Consider the following 25,181-nt stretch of genomic DNA (forward strand, 5'->3'; position numbering starts at 1 on the left):
GAAGTAGCTGAGTGTGCAGCCAGAAAGGAACAACACTGATGTCAAAGAAGGGCAGTGTAAGAAGAAGAAACAATATTCTTCCAAGTACAAACTCTAGTGCTTATTTCAACACCTGGGAACTGGAGGGGGAAAAACCTGCCATGGCTGCAGGTCATAAAAAAAGACCCTATTTGGGAATTTATTTTCAAGAAATTCCTGTACCTCTGGGTAAAAAAAAAAAAAAAAAAGAAAAAAGAAGAACATATGCTAATTGCAAATAGTGCAACCAAGATGCAAGGCCTGACTGTCAGAATGAAACATTATGAAAAATGCTCCTCAGAAGGCAATGACTGAAGATGATGTGGCCACATCTGAACACACTGAATCAACCAGTTAGTAAACTTATTTTTGCACCATTCTTATGGATTGCTTACCATTTTTTACTATGCTAGTGTATGATAAAGCAGTCAACATTGGACTAAAGAGAAAAGCAGAAGATAAGCTGAGTATACTAAAACCTATTTCCATAGCCTTGGACAAACTGCAGAAAAGATTGTTACTGTGTTGCTGATGGTTAAATTTGAAGAGAATTTCAAGAGACATTGAAGAGAGAAATACCCAACAACAAAGTTATATTGCAGGCAATAAAGAAGAAGATGGATCCACCTCATTTTCTTGCCAATATTCTAACAGTGAAGTACCAGGGTAGATGCCTAACAGCAGCAGCATCTTCTTTAGTAATGACATGAACATCTAATCACCCATCAATCATGCCAACCATAATAAATTTCAGGGCTGGAGATAAACTATTCCTGAAGTCACACCACTGAACTGACGGAAGTCACTAGCTAAGTACCTGGAATCAGAGTAAGTGCAGCTTTTGACAGCAGCAGCCTCTTCTGCAGGCACAGAAAGAATATTTTCTTCATTTCATTCAAAGTTGAGAAATCAACTGAAATCAGCTGAAAAAAAAAAAAAAAACAGGAAAACTTGTCTCCCTTTTCTAGTCTATGAATAAAAAATGATGAGATGGGTTGAGATCTAGTTTTAAAAGTTTGCAGGACAGCCTAAGCAACTTAAGAGACTGTTGCCTAAGTCTCTGGAAAATGAGACGAGTACGAACTTAAGCTCCAATCACTTTCACTTAGGCATATTTGAAAATTTCCCCAGGCTGATAAAATAATCAGTTTAATTCATTGACTTGTTAATCCCTCTGTTCCTTTATTAAAATCACTTAGATATAAATGTGAAACATGTTTTGATAACAGAAATTTATGTATCCAAAACATTTAAAGGTTGTTTTAATAAAAATAAATTTTATATGCTATGTGTTTAAATTTATTACCATCTTAATGCAGCTTGACAAGTCATAAGCAAAAAGAAAATATCTAGTAAATAAGCAATAGATCATTCACCATTTTCTAACGTACTCAAATATAAAATTAATAAGAATCTGAATATTAAGCTATGTAATTGCTCAAATAAATGTATATTATTAAAGTGTACCCTCCTAGGTAGCAAAAAGATGTACTAAATCTAGCGTAAAGGCTCTATTTAATAGTCGTATCAACCAATGAGAAATCACCTTTTTTTAGAAAGTAACAAATACAAACAGAAAAGTTGATTAAAATCAATAATTTAAATGGAAGCTTTCCACTTGGCGATTTAAATCGGGATTTAAAAATCTATCCACCCTGACATATTTTATAAATAAAAAAAGCATACCACTGTACATTACATTTAGTGTACAGAGTGAGGAAAGCTCAGATTTAGATCTGGACTCATTCTTTCAATTCACAAGCCTGCAAGAAACTAGAAACTGTAACAATATTGAGTCTCCAGAGTTAAGAGTGCAGCCTTGTAACTCAACAACAAGCATTGCAGGAAGTATTATGTATGCTAGTAGCTGTAGTTAGAAGAAAACTCTTTCCCCATCCCCTACTGATACTGCTAGAGGAAGGACTATGCAGTATTGTTATAGCCATGTTGGCCCCAGGATATCAGAAAGACAAGGTGGGCGAGCTAATATCTTTTATTGGACCAACTTTTGGAAGAACAAGGAAATGAAAGAAGGGGCAGGGCAGAGAACCACTCATCTTCTATTGTTGTTACGCTGCCAGCTATAGTCAGGTTTCAAATAACAAACAGAGCCCGTTTTAGAAAACTGGAGGCAGGCGGTCTTAGGCTCCCTCCATGCAGAACAAGAGAGCCTAGTTAGCTTCAAATTTACTCCTTCTCAAGATATGGGTAAATAGTAGCTTCAGATACTATATTGGCCCTTGAGTTCCCCTGCCAATTTTTCAGTTTTAGAATAGCATTTTCCTTATTTTAAAAAGTGGTTTGCCCCGGTGGTTTTCAACCAGGGGTGTGCATACCCTTGGGGATATGCAGCAGTCTTCCAAGGGGTACATCAACTCATCTAGATTTTTGCTTAATTTTACAACAGACTACATAAAAAGCACTAGCGAAGTCAGTACAAACTAAAATTTCATACAGACAATGGCTTGTTTTACACTGCTCTATGTACTATACACTGAAATGTAAGTACAGTATTTATATTCCAATCTGTTTATTTTATAATTATATGGTAAAAATTAGAAAGTAAGCAATTTTTCAGTAATAGTGTGGCTGTGACACTTGGATTTTTATGTCTGATTTTGTAAGCAAGTAGTTTTTAAGTGAGGTGAAACTTGGGTACAGAAGACAAATCAGACTCTTGAAAGGGGTACAGTAGTCTAGAAAGATTGAGAACCACTGAAGAACCTAGTGAAACAGCAGAGGAGACTGACTATATACAAAGTTTCATCAAATGCAAACAGTCTCAACCTTAATAGTTTTATTAACTATATGATATAAAAAATAGACAAGTGATTAAGTTGGTTCTGTCCCTTTACTAAGGGAAGCTATTTTGGCTGAAGCAAATTAGGACATTTTAATCCACCCTGTGCAGATAAATCAAACCATGTTGCAACCATGAGATGTACTTCTGCTCAGGTGTTACTTTGTTTTGGATGAGTAGAAAGGGACTGCCTAAGGGTTAAATTCTATATAGTCCCCCCAGCTAGATCTTTGAAGTTAATACCTGCAATGTTGGGTGTTGGAGCGTTCCTTATTTACTATTCATATTATTTAGCTGGAGATAAATCTCTGTCCAGAAAACTTTTTTAAAATTGGAGTTGTGCTCTCCTTTGCTTCTTTTTTATGTATAAAGAATGCCTGAAGCAGCTCCACCCCCCAAAAGTGTGTACCTAAGAAGCATCAAGAATATCAGGTCTACTCATCCCTGATTTTGCTGAAGTACGGATGTCTCAGAGCAGGTGTATTGTTGTTCTCACACTCTAATTGAAGCATAGGTATTGAATCTTTACCCCGACATTCTCTTCAACATTTAGTAAATCACTGGAATTAAACTGCTATTACAAGGACACCCCACACAGACTGACTAGGAATCCGTTCCTCTGCCAACTGCTCAGCTTTCAGTCTTCGTGATATCACTTCAGGAACTCTCTAATCAGTCTTCCAAAACAGGCAAAACCTGAATTTCCAATGCAAGAAGATTCAAGGTCTGAAAGACTTTTTTTGAGAAAGTAGCAACAAAGCACAATCCCATTTTTTCCACAGGTCCTCTTTAACAAGGCAGCCACATTCTACTTACACTGTAAGGGTACTGTACTGAATCAACAACAAGAGCTACAGAGAGACCTTAAAACTATGGACAACTGACTTGTCTGTCTGCAATTTGCCACTGGGGCTGAATGTGGACCAAAAGGTACAGGTACTCTGCAAGGAGCATTTCATCAACAAATCACATTTCGACCTGGCAGCTCAGCTGGTTTCATGCATCTGACACCCACAAGTGTCCCTCCACCTAGAATGCTGGACTACAAGGGACAGATTTTAAAAGGCACAAATAGGACATGGGTGGCAAGCTCCCTTCTTGCACCTTTAAAAGTCCCCCCCGTCTTTCACCCATAGTAACATCTATTAGATTTCCTTTCTCCTGCACCTCCACCCACACAGTTTCCCCTTTTCAGGTTTTTAAACAAAATTAAATTAAATAGCTAGAATTTAGATAATTTCTGATCCCTTTAAAAAAAGTTCTGTGAGAAGAAAGACACTTTGGGAAAGATCATCACTACTGAACTGTATTCCTTTATATTTCTGCTAATTAAAAAAAAGTGAATGCATGTACACTAGGGTCATCTGGCCTTTGGTTCTCATGTTACCACAGGGCAATCGAATCACTAGCACAACCTCCAATCACAGATTCACCACCTAACTGCCTGGTAACAGCAGGAAAAAAAAGTATCAACTTAGCTTAGTTTGTTGAGTTCAAAATGAAGTTTAGAATGTTAGTCCAACAACAGGGGGATTCAGAAATGAGGTATGCCTCTTTATCTGTAATGTTTTCAAAAATTAGCAGCAAGTATGAAGCAGTTCTAATGGCTGACTATATTAAACAGAGCTTTAATAGTATAAAAGTCACAGCTATGGTTTCCAAAAGTGAGTACCTAAAGTTAGAAATGTAACTGATTTAGGTACCAAAATATGGAGTGATTTAATTTTCAGGAGTGCCAAGCACACAGCAACAATTTTGAAAAAAAAGCAGGTAATTACTTTAAGAGCCTAATGTTAGACAACAAATTTTGAAAATATTGGCCCATGCCTCTGAAGATGTTTTACCCACTATTGTTAGGAGCAGCACTTAGAACTACTGTAAGTGAAAGATTAGGGGGAAATGTTCTGTTTTTCCAGTTTCTTCACTTTATATAGTAGAGTGCTGTCAAATACACAGTCAATTCCCTATGTTCAGGTGAATCTTTCACAAAGTAACAAGAGCAAAAAAGAAGCATTTTAATAAAGGAGGCCACAAAAACTGACAAAGGAACCTACTTTTAACTGTTTATTCTGACTAGACTTCAAGTTGATGTGTCATGAGGGAATACAGCAGACACGAAGTATAAGCTTTTCACAATACTTAGCTGCTTAGATGAATATTGTCAAGTTTAGTACGCCCAAGATCCGACTTTCACTGCCTCTATTTCCCTCCTTCTCTCTTGAAAAGTCTGTTAGAATGATGGGAAGGGATGGAGAAGAGTGAACGAACATAGGGCCATACTGGGTCAGACCAATGATCCATCTAGCCCAGTATCCTGTCTTCTGATAGGAAGACCAGATGCTTCAGAGGGAATGAATAGAACAATTATCCAGTGATCCAACCCGTCATCCAGTCACAGCTTCTAGCAGTCAGAAGCTTAGGGAAAACCAAAGCATGGGGTTGCATCCCTGACCATCTTGGCTAACAGCCACTGATGGACCTATCCTCCATGAACTTATCTAATTGAACACAGTTATAGTTTTTGCCTTCATAACATCCCCTGGCAATGAGTTCCACAGGTTATAAGAACAAACAAGTTATTTACAAAAAGTCCAAAAAGACCCAAACTAGGTTTGTGAGGTAACTTAGAGTACAGGAAAGTAAGAGACCAAAGTATAAATTTCAGCCAAATAGGGTGCAAGCAGACATTGCATAGCTTCCACACATCACTTCTCTTATTACACATCAATCTCATAGTGCAACACCCTAGCTCCTCTTGGAAATGGTTGGTTTTGAGGGAGAGGAGATAATCTTCTGAAGTGGCATCAACCCATGGCAAACCAACAGAGTTGGTGGTGTAATGAACCCTGAGGGTGCTATGACAACAGGTGATAACACAACCCTTGAATTAGCTATGCTACAAGGGAGGAGATGGAGTTCTGGAAGCACTGCAAAGGAACCTCACCTCTGTACAGATGGCCGCAGATGTGGGCAAATCCAACGCTGTCAGGCCGGCAGCATGATTAAAGAACCATGCTCCTATCCACTGCCTTGTGCTAAGAGGCCTCTCTTCCCAAAGGGGAACTATAACTCTCATTTTCCATAGCTTCAAAACCACAGACATATTCAATGAACTGTCCCCAATGAAGCCATAAGAGTTTTGCCATTGACTTCAGCAGGCCCAGGATTTCACCCTTTGACTTTTTTACCCCCTCCTTTAATAAAGGTGACAAGGCCCATAGGTACTGGCTTTTTAGCACAAACCTGTCATGACAAGCGCATGGCACCTTGCATTCACAGTGCACTTACAGGGACTAGGATGAGCCCAAACTTACAGTCATTTGTGACTTATGTGATTCACGTACCTATGTGGCCTCCATCACAATAACGTCTGAGTGCTTCCATCTTTTCTTAGTGTTTTATCGTCACAAACACCCCATTTTACAGATGCGGAGCTGAGGCACAGAAACTAAGCAAGTTTCCCAAGGTCACACAAGAAGTCTGCGTTGAAGCAGGGAACTGAACTCATGTCTCCCAATTCCCAGGCTACTGTCTTAACCATCGGACCATCCTTCCTCTCTAACATTCAGGAGTGGGGAAAAAACAACAACATCATCTTCATTGGAAAAAGACATTGGACAAATGCTAGCAGCAAAATACAAGGCTGACAGCCTTGTAAGAGCAAACCCTTGTTGATGCATTACAAATGGAAAATTAGATTTGGTAAGAAAACGGGTCTCACTTTTGAGATTACCAAGAGTACATAGAATAAGATTTGACAGCATTACTGTAAACAGAATCTGCTATTTTAACTCTACACTTGAAGGCAGACAAACTCATTTAAATTATTCATATAGAAAACATGCTACTACCATAAACTCCAAATGAGCTTTGCTAGACCATGGGCTCTCATTTCATTACTATAAATATTAAATGATTTAACAATTCCTAGTAACCAACTGTTTCGACTTATAATTTCAAACTTGAAACTCTGCTATTGTTCACAATAAGCATTTAATACTAATGTTGTCCTATTTAGTGAGTAGGAATCTAGCCATCTGAAATTCCTATATAAGTGATCAAATTAACTTTGTATTTACTTCCATGGAGTGTATCTTTAATTTTTGCAATGTCTTCCCCACATATCCCCAAAACTACCAATTTAAAACAGGCTGAAAAGCAAAGAGCTTCAAGCAAATATTAAACACACTTAATACAAAATATTTGTTCATAAGGATATGAAGAACTTTTTAAGAAGGATGTTTATATATTGTTTCTTTTAAAAAAGGCTCAGAGAACACTAAGAACATTAACATCTTAAATTAGACTTTATCTTGTAAATGTAAAAATTTGTGCTATAATGCACTCGACAGTTGCCAAACTGTAACACTACTACTAAAAACCAGGACTGTTAAATAGATAAAAATGCTGTATATATAAAAAGGAGCTGAACAGAAAATAGCTACAAATTCAGTTGTACTGAGGCAACAAACATGTCTTCTCATTGTTTATACACACAGAGAATCTAAAACATGTCATAGCTAAAGTGCACTGAGTCATTTTACAGACTGGGAACCTTCAGATTAGACAGTGATTTAAAAACTCAAGCAGAATTTGCTGCACATGAATCTAACCAGGCCTATTCATTTAAAGAGGTACAGTGATCTACTGAAGGCTCACTAGAATTAGATATTTAAGCAGTTTCAAACAAGTAGTTTCAAAACAAAACTCTAATTTACAGTTTGCCTAGCTAAAGCTCCAAGATCTATCAATTTATATTACATTTTAACAAAAAACAGCAGCAAATGCATGGCATCAAACCTATATATCCAAAATCCTGAGTCATCCGTTTCACATATTTAGAATGATTATATGCTTCAGCATTCTGTTCCAAGGTCCAGCAATCCCAGTCAAAATAATTCAAGGCAAGTTTGCAAGTTGACAGCACATTATTTTCTATTCCACACCGCAGAATCCCAAAATGGCTTCCCAGTCTCAACAAAGCAGGAAGGATCAGACTAATCTGATCCAGCCTCTCAAAGCTCCAATTGTCAGTCAGAGGCAGAGTTTGAATTTATTGGACACTGCTACTTTAGCCAGCCCACACGTTTAACCCATTAGCTTCTCTCTATAAAAAGGGATTGACAGGCTCACATTTAAAGACCTTGTCCAGTATTTTATTTACAGTTACATACTAACTTTGATTTAATTACCATTTTTCAATAAACTTTATACCAACGAAAACACACAGCATTTGATTTCTAAAATGCATGTTTCAGGTGTCTGGCTAAACAATTTGCAAGACCTAAATTTTCACCACTTACCTTTAATTTGTAAAATGAAGAGATAAGCCTGATCCAATTTTCTGCTTTTTATAATACAGCTAAACTCCCACCCCCAAACATACCAGTTGTAGCCCTATTTAAATTAGTTCTTAATCCCATGTCAATGAAGTAGTAAAGGCAGAAGAACATGACAGGTCACAGAATGATTTGTTAGTGTACAGATGCAAATAGAATGAAAGATGTATTGATTACAAGGTTAGTTAACAAGGCTCTCCTTAAGCAGATCATTTGCAAAGGCAATGTTTCTACCTGGCATTTTTTCTTTATTAAAATCAGCAGAGTTTCATTTTTTACAAGAGTAAATAGTGTCCCTGTACATTAGAGAAGGAACTGGAATGTAAGATTAATTTTTAATTATTTTCCTAATCACTGAAACATTAACCACCTTTGAAACTAAGTTTCAAAGAAGTAAAACATATATGCTTACATAGAGTATTTTATATTCCAAATGTGTGCTTTGAGAAGGTATCAAATTTACTGTTTAACCTCAATCCTGCTATTGACTGTGCACAGCACCCCATTATCTGTACAGAGCCCCACTGAATTCAGTGAGGCTCCCTACAGGGGCGCTCCCACATGCAGTCAATTATAAAATCAAGACCTTAATTCTGAAACATGTTTCAAAGTATGCTTTTAGTGCAAATATTTTACTTGCACCTTCTCTGGCTAATGGTAGAAGTGAGAAAATGTTTAGGAAAAATTTCATTTCCTCTTCCTGAAATGTTAGTTTTAAAATACTAATGTCTCTTCAACAGATGCCAAACATTGTTTTTCACTTGTTTATACATATTTGACAAAACAAAATTCATTGTTTTTTGCTCTCTTACTAAAACAGATATTAATCATGGCACACATTTAGTGTATTTATGATGCATTTAAGTGAAATTGCAAGACTGGCATAGGAAATGTAGCTTCAGGGGATGGTTTAGGTAAACAGAATGTAGTTGTCCATATTGGAATTTGGCTAGAACACCAGCTTTAATATCCCTATGCCTGGTCTTCACCACTAAAAAAAAAAAAAAAGTGGCTTTTTACCTCAGGTTAAGTAATGCATGTGAATGGTCCCAAGGTAAAAACATAGTGAAGACAGGGCACTTTAATCTCCACCCATGGTTGACCTTTTGGTAAAATTGTAGTGCTTACCTTGCCTACCTTAACTCACAGTAAAACTACACCACCTTGTCTTTACTGTGTTTTTACCTCAAGACTGCTCACAAGCTTAATTTATCCCAATGTAAAAAACACACCTTTTCTTATCATGTCATCTGATCAAAAATGGTAATGTTGGTTGAACTGTGTATTAAAAATAGCAAAGTGAAGCAAAGCAACTCTAGCACGCAGTGCAGCGCAGCACTAACACCATGCTGAGGTACTGGGTCAGGTTAGGGTACACAGCAGCAGGCTATCGCTGTTACTGTGGTTATGTCTACACTACAAGATACAGGTGTGATTCCCAACTCTTGTATACATACACACCATCGAGCGAGCATCCAGTAGCACTGGCAGTGGTAACACAGGCTAGTCGAGCCAAGTACAAACCTGCTGGAACCCTGGCGGTATGTACTGAGCATGGTTATCCTGTGTTGCTGCTGGCCATGCTACTACAGCTCCATTACTATTTTTAGTGCAACCAGCTCGAAGAGAGGTAGTGCACATATGTCTCTGAGAGCTGGGAATCACACCCCAAGCTCCTAGTTTAGCTGTTGCCGTGTGACACAAATATAAGACTTCAGTTTCCAAGAAAATATGGCTTTTCACGTGTAAAAAGTTCCTACAACAATACACCAGATTCTGATTTCTCTCACTTCAGTTTTATAGTGGTCTAACTTCTGTGTCTACAGGAACAATCAGAATCTGGCCTAATAAGCCAATTTCCCTAAAGTCTTCCTGTAAGGTTTATATTTCCTGTTTCTTAATCTCATGCTAGCACCAACATGTTATATTCTGCCCTGCTAATAACTGTGCCTCTCTGGCTCTGCCCACGATACCGCCATGCCTAAAATAATCTGATCACAGTTTACACCTACACACATGTAAAGTACAAGCTGTAATAGATAAAAGTATTATAATAGTTTTCAGAAGCTCCTGTTAAGACTCCATCTGGGAATGTTAGACTCTAGAGCTATTTAACACTGGCCATTTTTTTGCCCCTGGAAAAAATCCCATTATTGCCAACAGCTCCATCCGTGGCAGGAACAAAAAGGCAGCAGTAGTGCAGACAACACATTGGCAGCAGGGCACGCACCTGCAAGGCAGTATGGGCTAACTGGAGCGGGATGGGGACAAGTGCATGCCTCTCACATGGTAATGCAGGGCCCCAATGGTATCTACTCTGCACTGGTGAGGCCTCAGCTGGAGTACTGTGTCCAATTCTGGGTGCCACACGTCCGGAAAAAAATGGACACACTGGAGAGCAAGTCCAGAGGAGAGCAACGAAAATGATAAGAGTTTTAAAAAAAACCTCACCTATGGGGAAAGGTTAAAAAAAACTGGGCACATTTAATCTTGAGAAAAGACAACTGAGTGAGAGAGGAACCTACTAACAGTCTTCAAACCCATTACCGGCTGTTAGAAAGAGCCCAGCAGCCAATTGTTTCCCATGCCTTTTGGGGGCAGGGCAAAAAGTAATGAGCTTAATTTGCAGCAAGGGAGATAGAGGTTAGCGATTAGAAAAAATCTTTGTAACTAGAAAGATAGGTAAGATCGGGACGAGGCTTCCAAGGGAGGTTGTGGAATCCCCTTCAGAGGGGGGATTTTAAGAAGAGCCTGGAGGAGCACTTGGCCTGCCCCAGCGCAGGGGCTGACCTAGGTGACCCCCTGAGCTCCCTGCCAGCCCCACACTGCTGTAGGTCTAATCACATCTAACCCCACCCCCACCGACAGCCACCAATGCCCGGTGCACGCCGGCACCACCCGCGGAGACGCCGCAGCCGCCTTGGGGCGCAGCCTTGTTTTCCTGCGCTGCCAGGGCTAGGCGGGGGCCTCCTCAGAGGGCCGAGGAACCACAGGCAGCTGCCGCCCCTCCTGGAGCTTATCTCCGTCCGCCCGCCGGGGGCCTGACGCCTCCTAGCAGGCGGCGGGGCCAGCAGCAGGGGGCGGTATGTGCTAACCGGAGCGGGCTGAGGTAGGGGCCAGTGCGTGCCCCTCGCTCACGAGGGGTCGGGGGTCTCCCCTCACAGGGTAGTGCGAGAGCCCCGCCGCTGAGGGGCGGCAGCGTGTACCGGACTCAGCGCCCCACCCCCGGGCTAGGTAACACCAGGGACCCCCTCACCGGGGCTCGGGGCGGTTCCCCGCCCTCAGAGCAGCAGGACCCGGGGGAGGGGTTGGCTCTGCGGAGTGCGGGGGCCGGGCCGAGTCTCGCAAAGCGGGCGCGTCCCCAAGGAGATGTTACCTGCGCGGGGAGGAGGGACCGAGCGGCGGCGACACTCACCGGGCCCCGCCCCCACCCCCCTTTACGGGCCGCCGGGAGCCACCGCCCCCAGATCCCGACGCCCCGCCCCAGGCGCCGCGCAGCGGGGCACAGCGACCCCTGGCGGAGCGGAGCGCACCCGCTGCTCCCTCCTACGGCCGCAGCGCGCAGCCTGACACTTCCCACCCCGGCACCAGAGCACGGGGTGACACCCCCCCTCACAGTGTGACACCTCCACCCCTGGTCCCAGAGCACAGCGGGACAGCCTCATCGCCTAACGCTCCTGTGTGGCTGGGGCTATTAGATTTTGTGGGGCCCCCTGTACAAGTCTTTTTCCTAATTTAAAACAAAATGATCACCATTATGGAATCGAGGTTATTCATGCTATACTAAACTCGCCTTTTAATTAACATAAAGCGGTTCTGTGGTTACATTTCAGTCTTAAAACATGTAGAATATAGTTACGTTAATTCAAAATAGCCTACTTCTTACCTCAGAACAGCTGTTATATTAGTTTCTTTCTGTGAGGGAGTTTAGGTGCAGGAGGGGGCTCCAGGCTGGGGCAGGGGGTTGGGGTGCAGGAGAGGGTGAGGGCTCTGGGAGGGAGTTTTGTGCAGGAGGGGATTCTGCCCTGGGGCAGGGGGTTGGGGTGCAGGAGAGGGTGAGGGCTCTGGGAGGGAGTTTGGTGCAGGAGGGGATTCTGACCTGGGGCAGAGGGTTGGGGTGCAGGAGAGGGTGCGGGTTCTGGGAGGGAGTTTAGGTGCAGGAGGGGATTCTGACCTGGGGCAGAGGGTTGGGGTGCAGGAGGGGTGTGAGGTGTAGGCTCCGGCTGGGAGGCGCTTACCACAGGTGGCTCCCAGCCAGCGGCGCAGCAGGGCTCAGGCAGGCTGCCTGCCTGCCTATAGCCCCACGCCACTCCCAAAAGCGGCCAGCTGCTGGCACGTCTCTGCGCGCCCCTGGGGGGAGGGGTCAGCATGTCTCCGTGTGCTCCCGGCCAATGGGAGCTGCGGGAACAGTGCTGGGGGCGGGGACGGTGCTGGGGGTGGTGCGCGGAGCCGCCTCCCCCCTCGCCAAGGACTGCAGAGACATGCCAGCAGCCGACCGCTTCTGGGAGCAGCGTGTGGCCACGGCATGCAGGCAGTCTGCCTGAGCCCAGCTGCACCGGGGCCCCCCTTAGCCCAGGGCCATGGGCTGCAGCCCCTAAAGCCCCTGCATTAATTTGGCCCTGAGTGTGACACCCCGCACCCCGGGCACAGAGCACGGTGTGACACCCCCCCCCCCCCCCCCCCCGCACCGCGTGATACCCCCCCCCCCCGGCATCAGAGCAGCACAGTGTAACCCCCCCCCCCCCCCAGGCATCAAAGCGCAGCGTGACACCCCCAGGCAGCAACGCCCAATGTGACTCACCTTGCCTTCCCCACCAGAGTGCCAGGTTCAGTGTGACACTTCCCTTAGAGCACCAGTACACAGCCTGATACCTACAGCAGGACACTCTGACTCTGCCAGGGGATGAGTGCACAGCCTGCTAACCCCTCCCCAGGGCACCAACACACACATGCCATCTAGCTCCACACCATAGACACTGGGCTAGGTGGAGTGTTTCACTCTGAGTGTTGGTGCCCTGGCGAGGGGTTATACAAGGGAGCAGAATTAAGGTTGCCGGAGCAACTGTAGATGTGGCATTACCTAATCTTTGCTCTACATTGTAATGTTAATATTCTTAATTTAGGGGTTTTGCATGTAATTAATAAACATATTTAAGTGTGTAGGCCCCAACATCAACAGATCACTACTAACTATTATGTCCTCTCCATTCAGAGGAAAGGCCACTTGCTATGACTTTGTTTCCTTTTACCAATTTTTCGTAAAAAAAAAAAGATTTTTATATTTTCCTTAATAAAGCTTTTCCTTTTGTGCATCCATTGTTGGATTGCTGGGTGACCTTGGACAAGTCACTTCACCGTCCTGGGACACAGTTTACCCATCTGTAAAATGGGGATAATGACCTTTGTAATAAAGCACGTAGAGACCTATAGATGAAAAGCAAGAGCAAGGTTTTATTTTTCTCTTCCTCTGTTGTCTCCATCTCAATTCACTATCTTTTCCACCTAGGTCTATACCACCTTCTTTCCTTTACATTAATCTCTCATCCCTTTTCTCTCATTTGCCTTTTCCTTTAAGTGCTACTAACCATTGCACAACACACCAAACTGTCCACTGGGATTTAAGGCTCAATGCTGCTTAAAGGTTCAGTGCTGTGCACCAGTGGGGTCTGATTCTGCCAATATACATGTGAGTATTTTTAAACATGTAAATACTCCCACTGAAGCCCATAGAGCTATTTACACGTTTTCAAGATAGGTTTGAAATGAGTCTGACTATTTGAATATTTTAGTAATACATTTTCATAAATTAAAGATGAAATCTGCGTTTGAGTCACAACTTTAAAATCTTTAATATTTTCAAATGTTTATCGAAAATCAAAATAGCATTCTTACAGGCATCTCTGGGTGCACATTACCCCTTACTGTGAGAGACCAGAATTCTTTCAAGGCCATCCAAGTGAAAATAACTGATCAGAAAAAATAGAATGTGTGTAACTTGTATTTCTTGAGGAAGGGTATAATTAGGCCAACATTATTATTTACCTATGTGCTCAAGGGAAAATGACTCAGCTTGTTGAGGAGAGACTCACTAGGTGATAAATATAGAAATATGAAACAAAAGAAAAGCTGGGAGAATCTGTTTCCTCCCATCCTAAGCAGTTTCAAGACGCAGAATGTTTGGATAAGAAATGGGCAAAAAGTTCATCCTGGAGAAACTGAGAAGTAGATTATGAGCATAAAGACACTAGGACAGGCCAGATTCATCTTTGGTGTAACCTAATTAAGTCATTGCAGATACACCCAGCAATGAATTTGGCCCATTGTTGTTCCTTTCAAAAGTGCCTTGACTCTAGTCATGTATTTTATTTTAAAAAGTTGCTGTATGTAATATTGACATGATCCCATTAAGGCTCTGAAGTTAACACCTAGTTTAATAAAAAATGGAGCAGGGTATTAATAGCTCCCCTCTGCTGTCTGCTGAGGTACCTTTCAGAAAGCCACCTCCAGCTCCTCACTCTTTCGACTGTCTTCTCCCTCTTCTTCTGCACCTATGTGACACCTGCTTCCTTCTCTTTGTGGGGAAGGGTAGTTGGAGGTTTAAGGGTATTAGACAGTCAAGACCTGGTCCTCAGCCTAAATCCCATGGGAATCCTCTGGTAGTGTAGAGCTGGAATAGCCAGCTCTATTACACTCATTCCTTCCTCCCAGGGGGCTGTGGCCAGGGCTGATGAGAGGAGAGACAGTTGTACTTGGGCCTCAAGCTCAAGTGGGTTCCCAAAATGTGTGTAATATCTGTTTAAAGTGGGAAGGAGTGGGGCCACAGTGAACATGAGGTACCAGGGCCCCACATATCTCTGGATGGGCTTGGACTTCGCTGTGCTCTGGCAACGCCGAGTGTAGAATGGGCCTTAGGAAACTGTTCCAGCACTCATAGCTGCTCCAACTTGTGCTGGAGTCCCTTTTGGCCACTGGCCAGCCCCAACATCAGGGGAACAAGGGATGGTGAAGAAAGGTGACTCAGCACCAACTTTGCCTTTGCCCCTCAGTTGTGCGGATACAGCCCTCAGGTTTTAGGGACATTGTTGAGTCAATTTTGGCCAAATATTTAGATTTTGTTAAAGATTCATAGATTCTAAGACCAGAAAGAGCCACTTTGATCAAAAGAAGCTTATATATATAGTCCATGATTTAAAAAAAAAAAGAATAGAAACAGTTTTAAACCAAATAAACATTCCTCTGAAGTTTCTTGCATCTAAAACAATGCAGCAGTGAGTAAAGTGAAATCAAATGCAAGTAAAAGTGAAACTGACTGAGGAATCCACAAAATAATCAACCAGAATAAACAAATAAAGTAAATCAGAGAGTTGTTAGTGTTACAGGCAAAGAACTTTGTTTCTGACACCATATGATTAAATTGACAGGGTCCCCTTCTCTGTGCCATCAGTGAAGTCAGCCAAAGGTAATGCTGCTTCAGACCCTGGAATCAGGTCATCAGTGAAATGGGGGTGCATATCCCTTCAGTGCTATTTTACTATGAGATCCTGCCATCATCCTGACTTAAAGGGGACTTCAGATGTTAACAAGAAAAGCTGATTACAGATGATGAAGGCTGGCGGAGCGGCCTTGTTCCTGATACCTCTCTTCTGCTACTTCAGTTCAGTTACTGCTATTGCTAAACTTTCCTGGGGAATTGATCTCAGTAAGTGGACACAAGCCTGTTAACCGACTGTACGTTTCGTTGATCCTTCAGCTCCCTAATAATAAATTCAATGATTCAGAATAACTGGGGAAAGGAGGAGCGAACCTCTCCCAGGTTTCCATTTGAAGCTGGCAAACCTTTTAAGATCCACATTCTGTGTGAGACAGATCATTTCAAGGTAGCTGTCAATGATGCTCACTTGCTGCAGTTCAACTACCGGATGAAGAACCTGAATGAAATCACCAAACTCAGCATTGCTGGGGACATCTCTTTCACCAGCGTTACTCCTGCTATGATATGAGTGGGGTTTTGTAGTGTAACCTTCACACCAAGGAACGTACTCTGGCCATTTCTTGAATAGCAGTTAACCTTTAAAAAAAATTGCTGGCTTCATTTATCCTTTGTACAATAAACTTAATAAAAATACTTGTACTAGAAAAAATGATAATAATAAATACACATTCCAATGGCCATGCTTTATACTCTGTCTTTGTTTTCCATATAATTAAACATGTAAGGGCTATGGCTCCAATCCATCATGTGTCCAAAAACTCAAGCTCAAACCTGCTGTCCTTTAGAGCGGCTAGCAGTTACTCACTTCCCTACTCTACAGACCCCCTGGAAAGATTCTATGGATGAAATCCTGGCCCTGCTGAAGTCAATGGCAAAACTTCCATTGACTTCAGTGGGGCCAGGATGTCACCCTTTATCCCGGGCAATGCTTTAACTGGTTTATTTTGTTTACAATTAAATGGGCTTTATCTGTGAGATAAGGCCTGCTAGTCAACCAATAAGAACACTAGCATTCAGTTCCAGATGTTCCAATAAGTTTTTAACTAATGGTTATATTTAATAAGACCAAGGTTTGCTCTTTGGGGAACTTATCCAACTCTCCATGAAGCCAGTGGGAGTCTTTCGTCTGACTTCTGTGGGAATTGGATCATTATTCAGAAACTCCTTTCTGAAAGTGAACTTCACTACATGTTATAGAGAAATTTCTGATTAAAAAACCCCCTTTTCATTTAAAAATAAAATCAAGAGAAGTCAACACCCATCTGTGGTTATAACTAAACAGCTAATAGGCAAGGTGTCAGCAGATAAGGCAGACAAAGCCAAAAATGCAAACAAACAGCTTCAGAAAATCTGCATTGTATCACAATAAACCATCAAAAATATTTAAGTGTTCAAGAAGAAGTCAGAGTCTGTGGTAACTGCCACTAGGGTTATATTGTCAAAGGATGGGGGTGGGGACAGAATGCGGCAACACTTCAATACAGCCATTTGACATCATAGTACTTGTCATACATGTCCTGTGTCTCTAGAGATCAGCACCAACAGGGGCTATGCTACTGAAGTCTCTATGTCTGTCTGGGGTTCTTTACTGTCACTCATTTAATGCCCCAGTTCCTAATTTTACTTCAGAAGCAGGCAAACATATAGAAGACATCACATCCAGTGAGAAAAATGCATGCCACTTACCGAACATTTTCTTTCTTTGCGAATCCAGGTCCAAAGATTCTTCAAGACAGGTCCTATAGCCAGCACTGCAGAAAAATGCAGAACCATTGCTCTCCGTCACAGGCAGTGCAAGGGTAACCACACCCTTCTGAAGAGTCTGCCAACTGGAGATAACTTTCACAGCCAGGAAAAATTACTCTTGATTGAAAGTTACATGATAAATATTGCCATAAGAAATATCCAAAAATCCCCAATAAACCCGAGCAGGTAGAACAGCTGAACTAGCCAAACAGAAACAATTGAATACATTTCAATTGCATCCCAACCAACACAATAAAAGTTGAATCTATAGACCAGGATTTTCTAATAAATTAATTTTTCAGAAAAGAGGATACATTTTCCCATTTCCCTGCAAATCCAGGTCTACAGATCCTCCAGGATGGGATTTTAATAGCAGGATCTGTTTTTAGAGAGCTTTGGAAAAATTGGGATAGATAAAACTAGTAGCACCCCTTATCTCTGAGGTAATCATTTACATGTGCATTTCTCCTCACTGAGGGACCATCGCTTGGAGCATTCACCATCCAAAGGACACACTGGAGGATATGAGGATGTCCAGTTTGTGGAACATGGTGAGTGTTATGCTGGGAGGATCTAACTGTTGCTTTAAAAATTTCTTTGTAAGGAACATAGGCATGTTCAGCTCATGAAGCCACCATGGCTCAGAGGGAATAAGTCCAGAAACTAGATGGAGGAGTCAGGGACTTAGCTCTGTACGCTTGCAAAAAGGCTCTCCTGTGGAAGCCTTGCTAAAGAAACATTTGACATTTGTATGTACAGCAAACCTTTCCCAAATAACTCAAGATGGGTGATCAGGCTGACGCTTGAGCTTTCGAAGTGGCTACTTTCGACACCAAGCTTTGGACATCCTGGAGAAACTTTAACTATATTTCACTTCCATCAAAGAAGGTACATCTCTCTCTCTCCCTAGCTCAGCATCTCAAGTGAAGCCAGGTCTCAAAATACCCTTTATTTAAATGATACAGTGGTAAAAATACCTGCTCAATATCTACACTATCTACATGATTGCTGCCACTAGTAAAATAAAGAAGTATGAATTTTGCCATTGTAGATGCTTTCTTAAGAAGTTGTGTCTTTGGCACAGAAGTTGCAATGTGGTTGCATTATCTGGCAGGTCTTTAAGAAAACTTTACAGTTAGAATTTGGGTCTGTGCTGATGCCTGGGGAACAGAACTTGGTGTACACTGCAGGAGACTAATGTTTGCTAGTAGTTCGTTGATACATTTCCTTGGCTTCTGAAGTTTCAGTATGGTACACAAGTGACATATGCTTTAGTAGGATGGTTGTATAACTATTTCACAACTATGTGAAATATGACATCCCACGTACATCACACCTCCCTTTCCACCTTCAAATAGCATCTGATAACCCTCCTGTTCCACAATGTCTCACCACTCACTGCTCTGTGTTTGTAATAAACTCATTCTTTTAGAATCTAAGCTTTTCAGTGCAGGACTTCATTTGACACATTTTACTTGTTATATAACACAAATGTATGCTTACAGCACTGTGTAAATAAGAATAATAGAGCTGGGCAAAAGTATTCCCAGAACAATAGTTGGTGTCGGCATCAGGAAAAATTACAGTGAATCACCACAAGTCCTCCTCCAAGAGGAGCTCAGATACTACAGCGATGAGCATGGTATAAGAACCTATTAAGAATAGTTGGATCAACTGTTTAGTTTTGAAGGCAGGTTCCAGAAGCAGGGGGAGGAACTAAATTTTGGCTTCTGCAGAGGGAACTCTAGTGGATGGAAAGTGGAACTTCAGTTTAGAAGAGATTTCTGCTTGAGAGTGTATATGGTTTAGGATTAGAATAATCCCATGTCAGAAGAGGAGTGACTAAGATACCATTCTTTCTATGGTGAGAGATGGGGAAGGGAAGCAACTAGTGGATTCTCCAGTCCCTTTTGTTAGATTCTTACAGCCAAAGGGGCCTATCCTATTTTCATATGCAAACTGACTTTTTGTACATGCAGATCATATATTAGTACATCTACCTACTCAGCGTGCACGTTCATACAAGAGAATGCAAAAGTTAGGAATAAGAGCTAACTTGTTTGTTTCTCTATTTCATTCAGATGTTTCTTTGATAATAGACCTTGTTTTTTGTTTGTTTACGACCTGATTTTGCTAGTTTAAAATGGTAGACGAGGTTACTGTCTGCCAGAAAAAAAAAAATCTACCTTCAAAGCACATTTAATTAAGAAGTCCTTAAGAGCTAAACCAAATGGACACTGATGGTGGTAGAATTGAATGCAAATTATTGTATCTAAGGCTTGTGCTCTTACCAGTCAATAAAGTTGGTGAAAATTACACTGTAGTTTTCCTTTATTTTTCAATGCAATTAAAATACTTTATTGGCATAATCAGCTACAAAATCTTTGCTAAAGAAACCTCAGGTATCTGTCAGAGTGGTCCAGATTCTCAGCTATACACTTTTGTGCTTCTCTGATCCATGAGGGCTGCCAGTAGCCATTTTGATCCCCAGCATAAAACAGAACCTCAAGGCTGCTGTACATTATGTCAACTCATTTATGGCCCACTAAGGGTTAATTTCCCTCCATGGAAAATGAACACCACTCCATAATAATTCACAAAGACACTGTAAATATAGTTTTTAGTTATACAGCGCAACATACAGAAAGAAACCATACTGTATACACTAAAAGAAAATCTTAAAAAAAAGATCAAACCGGTTACCTAAAATTAGATTTAACACAATACCCAAAGACAAAATTCTTGTTCGTTTAAGGCACTACAGTGTAAACAATAAAAAATACAGATGCCATGTAATTAACGAGTACAAAAATAAAAATACTATTGATCTAAGTATATTTTTGTAACAAAAGAGCATTGTTTTTAATGTCATGTAAAATCCTTAATTCCTTATCGTATATTTCTAAATATATTCTCATTAAATTCTTCTCTATTCAGACAGTGCAATACAGTGACAATACGAAGCATTTTTTAAAAGACATATGTGCTCAGAATAGTATAGGCTCATTTTATATACTGCAAGAAGTAAACGTAGTACAAAGAGATTCAGTCAATTTACAAGTACTGTGGAAAAATAAACGTTTTCCCCTCTGGGTTAATGGTTTTATTTTAAACATTGCAAAATGTGATGCTAGTTACAACGGAGGCATGTTGGAAACTAAGGGTCCTATTCTGCTAATGCTGTCAAGTATGATGCTTATGTGACTAATATACCTTTAATTTGAATAGCGCTGCTCTAAAAAATAAGCTTGTCACTCTGCGGTGTTTGCTGGGTCAGCTGCTCTGTTTTTAACTAATACAGTACTTTAAGAGCATCAGTACACAAAATGGTGTAAAAATTCTGTTGCTTGATGCAATTTAAATTGAGCATGGGTAGCAATGGCAGGGCTTGATGCTGTGCAAGGTGTTGAGCAATTCCCAGAGCTTGAGGTACTCAGCAGCTTGCAGGATTGAGGCCTACATGAGCTTCACTAATACAATTTTAGGCCTGAGGGTACATTACATAGAGGTTAGTTTGTAAACTAAAAGTTAGCTTTCTCAACAATAAATATTGATAGATAAATTCACAAAGAGCATTCTTGTCCCAACCCAAATACTTTCAATAAGGAATTAATTAAATTAAAACATTCTGGTTTGTAGTACTAATTGTAAATATGCACAGTCCTGTTGAAATTGCAATGCAAGATATCAGACTGTGTTGATTTCACTTTTAAAGAAGATACTATTTGCAAAGAAGCCACACATCTATTGCTCAACTTATTTTATTGTAGAGTTGAAAATGAGACAATTCCAGTTCATATAAAGTTCAAACAAGGCTCTTTAGAGACAACGTTGCCACTCCTGACTCAGAAATTCTACTCCCCGGTTGACTGAATGTGCTGTAGTAGCTGATTACAGTACGCTGGAGTTCGATGCTTATGTTCAACTGCTTCTATTTCTTTCACCAGTAATTCTGGATATAAAACACTTCCTTCTTTTAAAACTTCTGTAAAACAAGAACATACATTCATAATGATCAAAAGATATGTCCTTCTCTACATATGCTTCAAAGTGCCTGAAACCTGACCTGGAAGGACAACATTTAGAGGTGAGAAACTAATATTCAGGCTTCATGCTAATTTAATCCCTGTACTCTTTGGGGCTGTTCATAAATTACATAACACATTTTCTGGTGATTTTCAAGACCCACTCCTACCCCTTGTAACACTGAAACAAACATGGAAAATTAAGGACCCCTCCAATGCATGATGTAAATTATGGATAGCCCCTTTGCTGATATTGGTATTTGCAATGTTGATAACCATCTGCTTGAAAATGGACTGAAAGTACCAATTCATTTCACGTAGACCACGAAACAGCTATCATACGGTAGTATATTGCAGTGACGACTAACTTCTCACAGATCTGAGGCAGTGACTTAGTGGTGAAAAGTTCTATACCCCATTACATTTCCCTACTCTATCGAGTTATTAGAAGGTGTAAGCAAACAAGGGAAACCTGGACAAGCAACCATTACAGGAAAAGCGTAAACAAGGCAAGCCTGCTGGGAAAGCAGAAGTCAAAGAATTGTGCAAAATGGAGAAGAAATCACAAAGATCGGACAGGTAAAAGTTCTGGAAAGAAGAGGCTCAACAACTAGAGGAGGTGTCAACAAAACAAGATCTGAAAGTGATATACAAGAACGTTAAGTTGTATGGAAACAATTAGGCCAATGATGTGAGCAGTAACCAAGGCTACCGCTGAACTGACAGCAAATGCAGATGATGTGCTGGAAGTACGGAAGGAGCATTTTGACAAAGTGCTGAACCATGTAGTTCATCCAGATACAAGCATTATATACAAGCTAGATGAACAGGGCAGCTTAAAAGGGAGAATGGATATCAGTATTGAACCACCATCAGAAGGAGGACTAGAAAGAGCAGGGAAGCGGTTAAAAAATGGGAAAGCTGAAGGAACAGACAATATAACAGTTGAGCTGTGAAAAATGCCAGTCGGACAAGTGCTATCACAAGATTTGGAAAAATATACCAGAAGGTATGGGAACAAGAGGAGATACCGGATAACTGGCTAAAGACACTAGTTGTACCAATCCTGAAGAAAGGAGATCTCACCAGTCTGAATATTTATAGAGGTATAAGCTTATTATCAGTGCTGGGGAAAATCACGAGGAAAGTAATTAACAGATTAAGGCCAGTTTTAGAGGAAGTAGTAGGTGAGGAACAGTGTGGCTTCAGACCAGTCCAAAGTTGCATGGATCAGATATTCATGCTCGAACAGTTGATTGAAAAAAAGCAAGAATGGGGACTAACGATGTTTGCTGTTTTCATCGACTTCAAGTAGGCATTTGATTTGGTTTGGAAGAAAGCACTATGGAAAGTAGTAAAACCATATGGAGTCCCAGATAGGATAATTTCATTATAAAAGTTACGTACGAAATCTCCTCTAGTGCCGTAAGAATTGGTGAAAAATTAAGCAGCTGGTTCAAGTTGAAGTTTGGTGTAAGACAAGGGGGCATGGAATCACCATCACTTTTCACCAAGTTCTTAAACTGGGAATTAAGAATGTTAGACAAATTTGAGGGTGTGATATTGGGTGATCTAGAGTTAAGCTCTTTAGCTGATGCAGATGACATTGTACAACTGGCAGACACCTTTGAATTCATGATGATACTCTTCCTTACTTTGGAAAATTGGTGTAGTCGACTTGGACTTACAATAAATGCTAAGGAGATTAAGTGGTTGCATCTTGAAAAGGGACAATAGACAAAATGGTGAAATGCAGCAGCAGTGAAGCTGTAGAACAAGTAAAATCATATGTGCATCTAGGAAGCTTGATCAGTGCCGATGGTTCTATCAAGGACGAGGTTAAAAAGAGATGTGCTTCAGCTACAAATGCTGCACAGATGTTGATGAAATTATGGACTGAAAAACATCATGTTGGTACCAAAGTGAAAATTTATCAAGCCAGTATATTAACAGTATTACTCTAATGAAGCAGCTGCATTAAATGAAACAGACATCAGAAGGCTGGAGGCAGTAAAAATGAGAGTTGTTTGGAAGATGGCAGGTGTAAAAGTGGAATGATTTTAAAATAAATGATGAAGTTAGATGGAGAGTAGGGTGTAAAAGCAGGGTATGGGATTGGCTGCAATTGAAAAGATTACAATGGTGCTGACACTGTAGAAGACAAACTAAAGATATGGTGCCAAAGAAAATAATGCAACACAACCAAGGTCAGTCTGACCTAAAGGTCAACCACTGACTAGATGGTGGAACATCGTATGCAGAGGTATGACCAGAGTGGGCTTAAAGGAGGAACAAGTAGTGGACAGGAATGAATGGTGTCACTAGTGCTTCCTGTGTCTGTAAAGATGCTTTGGGATGAGAAGAAGCTATCTAGTTTCCAGAGAGGACAAATACACCCACCCACCTATTTGTATCCAACACTGAATATTCAATCTAAATTGCTCATTAACCTATAGCTCATTAAATGACTTACCTAAGACTGCCCGTTGGATGTTTTGGTCAGGGTCATCCAGATGAATCAACAGTTCTCGGTAAAGAAACTCAATATTACTTTTAATTACAGTTTTTTCATCATCATTTCTTATACATTTAAACCAGTCAGTTAAGGCTTGAGCAGCTGCCAGTCGTACATCGTGTGCAGCATCATCCAGCCGCTTTAAGAGTTCTAAAAAGAAGCATATACGTAATTGAACAAGTAACACTGGACAGATGTGAGAAATCATAAAATAAAGACAAATCTTCAAATGGTTTCTTCTTTTATATTGCGAGACACTGCAAAATACAAATGAACTTCACGATTGTTAAAAGCTAAAGTTTATAATGTTACTTCTGTCACCATTCTTTGAGTTCCTGGAATATATCAAATATACTGCGTGATTATTAGGTACAGTGTATCATTATTTGATTGCTACTGATTTAGCTGATTTTTATTTAAAAGCAAATCTCCATAAAGATATTATGAATTTATACTCAGGCATTACAAAAATACAGATGGAAATTTAATTAGAACTTGAAGCATCAACACTTGTTTCAGCAAAATATTTCTGTCAATTATTGTTATTTGAGCTAATATTGTATATTAAATTACTATGAGTTTGAGACTATCTAAATGTGTACAGGACTGAGGTACTGCATTCATGCAGTCCAGTAGGATGTGAAGAGGAAATCCTTTGATAATTGTTCAGTGATAGTACTGTATATTTATGCCTATAAAATGAGTTGCTGGTTTCCTGCTGTGCTATGTGGCAAACACATTAATGACTATGGCGCCCTACTTGGGAAAAAGACACATTTAAAATCACCATTCCTGATACCCATTCCCCAGCAGATTGTGCTGAGGACCACTTAGTTCAGCACTTAGCTACTATGCTGATGGGTGCTATAGAAAATCCTAAGAAAGTCAAATAGTAAAGCTATTCGACTGTATGGAGTTGCAGATTCTTTTTTAATACAAATGCACATTATCCATTCCTCCTGGCTTTTTTTTTGCATGTACATCTACACATTTGTCTGTATAGAACAGTACTACCATTACTCTTTGAAGTGGAGTCTATTTATAGCATTACCTCATGGTGTGCTGTCAGCATGATTTTGAACAGTATTGGCAAGAAGCAGAGCATAGCTACTGTTTGCATAATGTATTTCTATTCTGCCGGCTCTACAGTTAAAATTAGGGTTGCCAACTTTCTAATTGCACGAAACTGAACACCCTTGCCCTGCCCCCGCCCTGTCTCTGAAACTCCACCCCTGCTCACTCCATC

The 25,181-nt window shown here is 40.9% G+C and overlaps 2 protein-coding genes across 8 annotated transcripts in view; both read right to left on the reverse strand.

Annotated features, from left to right (window-relative positions):
- Positions 1-11,567, reverse strand: part of SUN1 (Sad1 and UNC84 domain containing 1) — a 60,072-nt gene extending 48,505 nt beyond the window's left edge. For 4 of the 7 annotated variants that reach the window (XM_024219559.1, XM_024219542.1, XM_024219549.1 and 1 more), the window contains exon 1: positions 7,619-7,783. The gene's annotated coding sequence lies outside the window, so the exon portion shown is untranslated. Of the gene's footprint in view, positions 1-7,579; positions 7,784-11,413; positions 11,433-11,533 lie in introns of those variants that run through there. The other 3 variants (XM_024219527.3, XM_024219535.2, XM_024219519.1) reach the window with 3 other exon arrangements.
- An 8,441-nt stretch (positions 11,568-20,008) lies between these two features.
- DNAAF5 (dynein axonemal assembly factor 5) overlaps positions 20,009-25,181 on the reverse strand; it is a 43,336-nt gene continuing 38,163 nt past the window's right edge. The window contains exons 10-11 of the mRNA XM_026650768.2: positions 23,894-24,192; positions 20,009-21,380 (exon numbers count right to left, since the gene is read on the reverse strand). Coding sequence (XP_026506553.1) covers positions 21,250-21,380; positions 23,894-24,192 — 430 coding nt within the window. The 3' untranslated portion in view covers positions 20,009-21,249. The remainder of the gene's footprint in view (positions 21,381-23,893; positions 24,193-25,181) is intronic.

The sequence above is a fragment of the Terrapene carolina genome, unplaced genomic scaffold, assembly GCF_002925995.2.
Source record: "Terrapene carolina triunguis isolate 2854851 unplaced genomic scaffold, T_m_triunguis-2.0 Scaffold93, whole genome shotgun sequence".
NCBI classification, from domain to species: Eukaryota; Metazoa; Chordata; order Testudines; family Emydidae; genus Terrapene; species Terrapene triunguis.